Here is an 8,058-nt window from a genome sequence, read left to right as displayed (position 1 = left end):
TTATCTGTCCTATATATCTAAGCATTCAGTCAAGTTACTCAGAAACTCGTTTGTCATAAGATCATAATTATGCCCGTTATGCCTACTTAAGTCCATTATTTTCTCCTCAGGGCTAATTGATCTTGAGTCATATATGTAAATAAGTTTGCCACCTGTCCTATAGCAACTCCTGTTTCATTATTAATCAAAAGAAACCAAATTATCCGGTTTGCTCAGCCTAAATAAAAGTAGTCTTGAAAGTATGTATAGATATACTCAGGCCATTTCACATTGCATCTCACAATAAAAAATAGTTTTTGCTAGCCAGTAAAGCTTTGCTCGAGTCTACTCACTTTCTGTATGCAGGCCATAAGCAGCAACATAGCAATGGCAGGAGCTTTTTTTTCGCGTTTTGAGTTTTGGTTTTTATAAAGAAGGAAACATGAAGACTTTTTATTTATATAAAAAAAATATGGCGATAAAAATCTTATGTAACCCAATTGGCAGATAGCCATGATTGAGCAAACGGTTCCATTAGAAGAAACAATGATCGTTTATCGTTTAAGTAAATTTTAATAAAAGTATTATAGTAAGAAAAATAGGCGTATATTTTACTCTTTCTCCCGATCAAATTGAAAATAAAATTTTTCTGACTATCTCTGACAATCGAATCAATTTTCTCACTTTATCAATCTCGGATTCCTCAATCTAAGCCCCGGACTCCTCAATCTCAACCTCGGACTTCTCAATCTCAACCTCGAACTCCTCAATCTCAAACTCGGACTTCTCAATCTCAACCTCGGTTTCTCTCAATCTCAACCTCGAACTCCTCAATCTCAATTTCGGACTCCTCAATCTCAACCTCGGACTCCTCAATCTCAACCTCGGATCCTCAATCTCAACCTCGAACTCCTCAATCTCAACCTCGGACTCCTCAATCTCAATTTCGGACTCCTCAATCTCAATTTCGATCTCCTGAATCTCAAATTCGGCTTCCTCAATCTCAAACTCGGACTTCTCAATCTCAACCTCGGTTTCTCTCAATCTCAACCTCGAACTCCTCAATCTCAATTTCGATCCCCTGAATCTCAACCTCGGACTCCTCAATCTCAATTTCGATCTCCTGAATCTCAACCTCGGACTCCTCAATCTCAACCTCGAACTCCACAATCTCAATTTCGGATTCCTCAATCTCAACCTCGGACTCCTCAATCTCAACCTCGAACTCCTCAATCTCAACCTCGGACTCCTCAATCTCAACCTCGGACTCCTCAATCTCAACCTCGAACTCCTCAATCTCAATTTCGGATCCTCAATCTCAATTTCGGATCCTCAATCTCAACTTCGGACTCCTCAATCTCAACCTCGGACTCCTCAATCTCAATTTCGATCTCCTGAATCTGAACCTCGGATTCCTCAATCTCAACCTCGAACTCCTCCATCTCAATTTCGGACTCCTCAATCTGAACCTCGGACTCCTCAATCTCAACCTCCAAATCCTCAATCTCAATTTCGGATCCTCAATCTCAACCTCGGATCCTCAATCTCAACCTCGGACTCCTCAATCTCAATTTCGATCTCCTGAATCTCAAATTCGGCTTCCTCAATCTCAAACTCGGACTTCTCAATCTACACTTTTCTGATAACTAAGACAATTGTCTCTGCTGAGCTAAGACTCATCTAAATACTCGTTGTCTCATGATTTTCAAACTTGCGTCTTGTTCTAGTTATACAAATATTTTGCCCATTTTGATGATCCAAAAAAATTTCGGTTGATTTACATTTCAAGAAACTTTGAAAGCATACAAAATAAAATCCGTGATGAAAAGAATCTGACAGTTCACAAACTCCATATATATGAAATTTTAAAAGTCGCTCTGCGATTAGTCTCAGGGCTACCTTCGGAAAAAATTTGTAAATGAATTTTTTAAATTCTGTGCGCTTTCGTACAATACTAGAAGGGCAATTTTAGATTTGGTGAAAACACCAAATCTGAAAAACAAATTTCAACGAGCGTCACTTAGTTACAGGGGAACAAATGTTTTTGATTTACTCCGAAAATACTTATTTCTGCCCACAATTTTTGCTGGTTTTCTCAAGCCAATATTCAACAAATTGCTCACCAAAAGCGTGAACTTTTCATATTGAGCAAGGAAGATCTGATCAGTTTTTTTTGTTAAAGATTTGTATTTTAACTAAACTGATGTTTCAATAGAACAACCCTATTTCCGAAATTAATACAATTTTGACGTGGATTTTCAAATCTTTTTGGCCTTTGAAAGCCCCTAAAATAACTTGTTCACTGGTTACTGCCACATGGGTTCAGTTAGATGTCTTCTGGCTCTCAAGCCCCCATTCACAGTTTTTGATGTTACGTGGGCTCTAGTAGAGGAGACACAGCTAGTAGAAGCAGTAATCGCTAAGTGAACAAGTTCAAATTGTGAAATGAAACCGGTTAAAGATGCCTACGACTAGCGAGTTTTCAATTTTTTTCAGCAAAAGAAGTAGTTTTTTACGTTTCAACTCCGTTTTCATATTACAGCAAAACTAATGTCATTCAAATCGGACCCTTTTAGTTCAGTAGATGCACAACTTGTTGAGATGGTGCCACACACCGTTTTTATGCATTTTTGTGGTATTTGCAAGATCGTTTTCTTCAGCTATTGCATTTAGGCTTGATTGTTTGGGTATTTAAATTTTTTATTTGTTGTTTCTAAATTGATTTCAAACAACTTCAGGGTAGCACTTGGCAACCCTTATGGATTCGTTAGCCGTCCACTCTTCGTCACTGATGTATTTTAGATCATTCATCTGGTTAAAAAATAACTAACATCAAAAAATTAATTCTTCTTCTTCTTCTTCTTCTTTTTCTTATCTTTCAATTGTCCAACCTCTTGATGTCCAACTTTTTGTCCATAATTGCATTTGAAGTTTCGTAGGACTTTTGTGTTGACCTGTTTTGGGGGTTCTTTCTTAATTTGAAATTTCCGCCTGGTCTGTTTTTGAACAAGTTCGAACGCTGAACAGTTTCCCTAGGCCACTAGATCCACTTGAATTGTGCCTCGATCCATATCATCTTTGACTTGATGCAAACTTGGGTGGCCGCATCTGCATTTTTGTCGTTTTTGTCTAAATTCTAACCTAACAGCCAAAGGATGCTTTCGTCCAGAACAATGTCGGCTAGTTTACCTAAGATTGGTTCCTCTATGTCGCTGTGATTTGTGCTTCTAAACATCTTTTAAAAGTTTAAAGTCCAAGTAAAGCCATCAACCTTTTCTCCTGCTTGGTCAACATTGATCGCTGGTCCCTTTAAGTTTCATGTGATCTGTCTCAACTTTTTCAACGTATCGACAAAATGCTCAGATAGGTATTCTCATCTAGAACCTCTATATTTATCTGTGTATAGCCAAAATCCCATTAGAAACGATACATCTCATGGTTTAAATGGACAGACCTCGTTTTTTCGGTATTAGAAACTTTGTTGACATTCTCTGTTGGGGCGTAGCGCTAGTTAGGACTTTCTTTTCAGTCCGGATACAATTGATTGTCTTAAGCCCCCTTGCCACGGTAGCTTCTCCTTTTCTTCTTTGGAACTGCGTTTGAGTGTGATAACATTCTTTTGACGGCTCTTTTTTTCAATTAACACACCTTGTGATGGAACCTCTCGCCAAGGAATGACGGTGGCGGACGCTCCCTCTTTGCTATCAGGTATAAACAGGTTAGGCTCTTCATTTTTGGCGTAATATTGTGCGGGCTCTAGACGCTGCAGGATGCTTTTTGGAAATTTTTATCGATAATCGCACTACTTCCAGAGTTAGCTTATTATAGCTGAAGACAATGCTGAAATAAGATTAAGAAAATTAAAATTTTTTCGGGTTCCAACCGAAATTAACGGGAACTCCAAACATGACTGGAAAACCAAAAACCAAACCCGTGATGCAAAAGCAAACCCATGAAACCAAACCATAGACCATTGCATGTCGGGATTATAGTTCTAAATTTTTATAGGCTCTTTTAGTTTTTTTCAGTTTTTGCCCATTTCGAGCAAAAACTTACCCATTTTATAATAACCTATTCGAAGGTTTGATGTTTTAATCTTTTAGATGTTGCCACGCAATTTATTATAACAAAAATGTCATCAATGAAAAAAAATCTCTCGAAATATTTTGTCATTTGATTGATTGTTGTTTTTCAAATATACCGCGGATTGTTGTTTCGAGAAAAAAATGAAAATTTTGTCTACTTTGTTTTTCGGTCGACCAATTTGAGTTTCTGAGCTCTCCGAAAGTACTATAAGGAAAGTTTAGCCAAAAGTTTCCTCCTCGAATCTAGTTATATTGGCGCCAAAGGCGCATTTTGAAAACTTTTGATGTTGGCCAGCCAAAAATGGATCTCGTAAAATTATACCAAAGGGAGACCCTTCGAAAAACTTTGGCAACCAGAGTTGAGGGGGGAAATATGGAAAACTAATCAACTATCTCGTTATTTATATTTTCCTGGAAGACTTTGACAAAAAAGTGTGGGTTTATTCAGCTTAAATTTTTTGCTGTTTTGTGACGTGTTTTGTGTTTAAGATGTCGAATTGCTGCGCTTCTGACTTTATTAACTCTTCGCTGCTCAAAAAACTTATTACTAATAGGTAGATGATCTGCGAAATCCGACGCGTTGTTTAAGAAATTGGATTCTAAAAATTAGAATTAGAAAAATCGATGACACGCAAAAACATGGTCGTCGCGTTCATTTTCGTCGCGGCTGATTCAACAACAATTTTATACCATTAATCAACTGCGCTGATATAGTTGCATGTACTATATTTGGTTGAAACTGTCAAGGTGGTCAAATTTGTCATCAATTTGGCATTAACTATACTTTGTTATATTCACCTTGTCAATTAAACACTGCGTGTTTTGGCCAATCGTTTTGACGCTGGTCACTTTCTGTAAACACACCAGTTTAGCAAAAACTGACCACTCTTTTTCATCCAACAATTTTCATGAGCGTGCTTTTTCAATGCATGGCCTAACTATCTGAGCCAAACAAAGTAATTGTTGCTGCGCATATTTTGGGCAATTAAAAGGAATTAACTTCAAAAAATATCATTAGCCATGAATTTTAATTTGGTGTCTTTGCTTGCAATTTTATTTTTCTTTCTTCTTTTTACCTCTGTGAACACTCAGTTTACCCAAGATGTCAAGAACGACTTCCAGACGATATTCGGTAAGTGCTCAAGTAAAAATTCCTTTCAGTAAATGCTTAGACTATTTTCCTATGCAAAAATAGTTGCTGCTCAAAATATTCTTATTTTCAAATGCTCAGAATATTGATTCAAATGAAATGAAAGGCAAGAAAAGTTTTTAAAAAAAACGGACAACTCAGGCCGAAATTTGGCCGAAGTTTTTTTCAAGGAAAAATCTAATTAATGGGAATTTTTCCTTAAAACCTGAATTTTTCTCATGGCCATTTTTGGTTGAGATTTGAGGGTTTGTACCCCCAAAGAGCCGCATTCCATGATTCCAGGAAAGCCGAAATGTTTTTTTTTCGTATTCGTATATTTTTTTCTATTGCTGCTTTCCTCGTCGAAAATCCAATTTTCACGGCCAAAAGGGCAAGAAAAATTAAAACTTTTTGAGATTATGTAATTGATGCCATAGGATGGGGGGAGATATAGTTAAGTAGATCCCACTAACTTGTGGGAACAAGGAACAGCTAGAAGTAGAGGGGATATGTCCTGGGAGGGGTGGGGGAGATATAGTTAAGTAGATCCCACTAACTTGTGGGAACAAGGAACAGCTAGAAGTAGAGGGGATATGTCCTGGGAGGGGTGGGGGAGATATTGTTAAGTAGATGCCACTAAACCGGATGTCCTTGCATATCAGAATTATGTAAATTGACAAAATGTCTATTGAATAGTCTGTGGTATGAAAACAATTTAGTATTAACTTGTGGGAACAACTGGGTTTTGTTTAGACAATGTGTTCCTCAACAGTCGATGTCAGGACCGCACCCGCTGCATGATGAGCGAGTGGGACTATGTGAAAGATTTGACAAATGACATGGATGACCAGTACATTGGACCCACTATCTACATACAGCCTGGCAACTGGTACTACGACAGGGACAACAAAGACCCCGTCCACATTTCCCACTTCATGTGTGCCGCCACACAGGACTTTGATGACGTCGCTTTCTACAGGTGAACAACTCAGGGTCTTTTCTGCTCAAATATGATTGGTCGCAAATAATTTTCCAGAGAAAGAATTTACATGAATTATGAAGTTGTTTTATGCAAACAAAACATAAGCTCAATTATTAATTTACGGCCAATAATTTACTGTTTTATGGCCAGAAATTAACAAAATTATTAATTGAGCTTTGTTTTTATTTTCAAAAAAATGCATATAATAATTTTTTTCTCTGGAAGTGTTTTCGACCAATCAGATTTGAGCATGGTGATTCAAATTTCAAAATATGAAAAAGATCAGTTTTCGAACGTACACTCTAAAAAACAATTATGTAAAATTTTCGCAAGTTCACGTGTCTGTCGCAAAAGCCCTGTCGACAACTGATCTTGGAAGCAGTTTTTGATTCGAGTGTTTTTTGTTAGCAAAACCAGATGTCATTAATAGACATTGTAGCGTATATTTTTGGAGGCTGAGTACTAAGCAGAGTGGTCCAAGAGCAGAACGTGTCGAAAAGTGGACCGCTGATGCAATGGTACCAAAATGAGAAATATAATAGTGAGAAGTGTCTCCCAACTTTTTTTTCGCTTTGTTTTGCATTTGGAGGCCCACATATAAAAGTTTTTCTGAATGAACTTTTATGGGCAGAGCAAGCAAATTATCAAAATTCAAAGAAGAACAGGAAAAACAGTCCATTCGCAAATTCGGAAAAAAAATTTTGAAAATAAAAATTCGAAGTGAAAATCTGTGGCCGAATTTGTTGTATTAGCATTAGCAATCATCTGATTGCCGGTTCGAAACTTGCTCTGGTGTGCCACAAACTGCAACGCGACCTCTTTAAGTAAGTAATAGCATAGCTAAGTTAAGCTTCAGTAAGTAACTACTCGGTTATGCCGTTTGCTGGTTATTTAAAACCATGTTCACTTCTACCTCTACAGTAACGACCAGAAAAGTGCGTATTCATTCTTGCAGAAGAAATATACACTGTTTCTAAGCTATATAAACTATAGAATCAATAACTTTAGCTTTCAAATCTAAGCTTGGTACAATTCGCCATTTGACATTTTAGTCCGTTTTCAAGCGTCTAGCAAGTTTGAAAATGATGATTCACGATATACGGTAGTTCATATTTCCTTGTAATTAAGCTTAGAAAACCATAGGCTTTCTTAATTATACGCTAAGAAACAAACAAAACTGCTCGTATCAGGGCGAAGCCCTGAATGTTCCGACTGCCTTTTAAGGTTTATGGAGCAGTAATAACTTTAAAAAAATTAAATAAAATTAAAAAAAAAAAAATTCGAAATTTTTTTATATAAAAATTATCCCCCACACGCCATATAAAGTACAAAAGGATAAATTTCGCTCCTTGTACCAAATCAATTATGGCAAATGAGCTTATTTCAACCAACTTGGAACGCTTTCTAAGACGGATTGTATCTCCGCTTACGCGTTATTAGCGCGAAATATATCGCGCGTTAATTGTCCCTAATTGGCCGAAATTGCAATCTTTAAACCCGCATAACTTTACGAAAAAGAATCACGGGTGAAATATTTTCTCAAATTTAAGCTCAGGACAACAATACCTTTTGAATGATATAAAAAACTACATCAGATATGGCTAGTTAAAAAGTCGAAATTTGTCTGAATGAAAAAAAACCCACCCCGAGCACAAATATTCCGTTACTTTCGTATCGAAAGTCGGAACAAAATCACGTTCCTTGTTGATTTCCACATCTCAAAGATGAAGTACAACTTTTCAGGACTATTTTAAGCTTTGGTAAAACTCGATCATTGAAAAACATTGTGTTCCATAGGTAAAGGTCGGAGTTATTGATATGCTCATTTGTATAATGAAAAGAAGTTCTAGAGAGAGCTTTTGAGCTTGAAATTCCCAATGGAG

General features: G+C 37.0%; 2 protein-coding genes across 2 annotated transcripts in view; one reads left to right on the top strand and one right to left on the bottom strand.

Annotated features, from left to right (window-relative positions):
• Nucleotides 1-687: 687 nt before the first annotated feature.
• Nucleotides 688-3,214, bottom strand: LOC134854889 (myb/SANT-like DNA-binding domain-containing protein 4). Its single transcript, XM_063871248.1, has 4 exons — nucleotides 3,121-3,214; nucleotides 1,323-1,498; nucleotides 1,031-1,276; nucleotides 688-954 (listed from the first exon to the last, which is right to left on the bottom strand). Exons 1-4 carry the CDS (start codon nucleotides 3,212-3,214, stop codon nucleotides 688-690), a joined length of 783 nt encoding a protein of 260 aa, XP_063727318.1.
• Nucleotides 3,215-4,788: 1,574 nt separating this feature from the next.
• Nucleotides 4,789-8,058, top strand: part of LOC134853935 (contactin-5-like) — a 51,043-nt gene continuing 47,773 nt past the window's right edge. The window contains exons 1-2 of the mRNA XM_063869923.1: nucleotides 4,789-5,196; nucleotides 5,947-6,172. Of these exons, the coding sequence (XP_063725993.1) occupies nucleotides 5,085-5,196; nucleotides 5,947-6,172 (338 nt within the window). The 5' untranslated portion in view covers nucleotides 4,789-5,084. The remainder of the gene's footprint in view (nucleotides 5,197-5,946; nucleotides 6,173-8,058) is intronic.

This window comes from Symsagittifera roscoffensis, chromosome 9 (assembly GCF_963678635.1).
Source record: "Symsagittifera roscoffensis chromosome 9, txSymRosc1.1, whole genome shotgun sequence".
In the NCBI taxonomy this organism is placed as follows: Eukaryota; Metazoa; Xenacoelomorpha; order Acoela; family Convolutidae; genus Symsagittifera; species Symsagittifera roscoffensis.
The sequence above is the reverse complement of the archived record's forward strand: the minus strand, read 5'-3'. Positions and strand labels throughout refer to the sequence as shown.

Bases quoted from the DNA above. Each gene is read 5' to 3' on its own strand.
- LOC134854889 (XM_063871248.1), bottom strand. From the start codon at position 3,214: ATGTTTAGAAGCACAAATCACAGCGACATAGAGGAACCAATCTTAGGT. The intron at 1,499-3,120 runs GTTAGAATTTAG...GTTGAGATTGAG, and splicing joins AAGCATCCTTTGGCTGTTAG to GATCCGAAATTGAGATTGAG. The intron at 1,277-1,322 runs GTTGAGATTGAG...TCCGAAATTGAG, and splicing joins TTGAGATTGAGGAGTCCGAA to ATTGAGGAGTTCGAGGTTGA.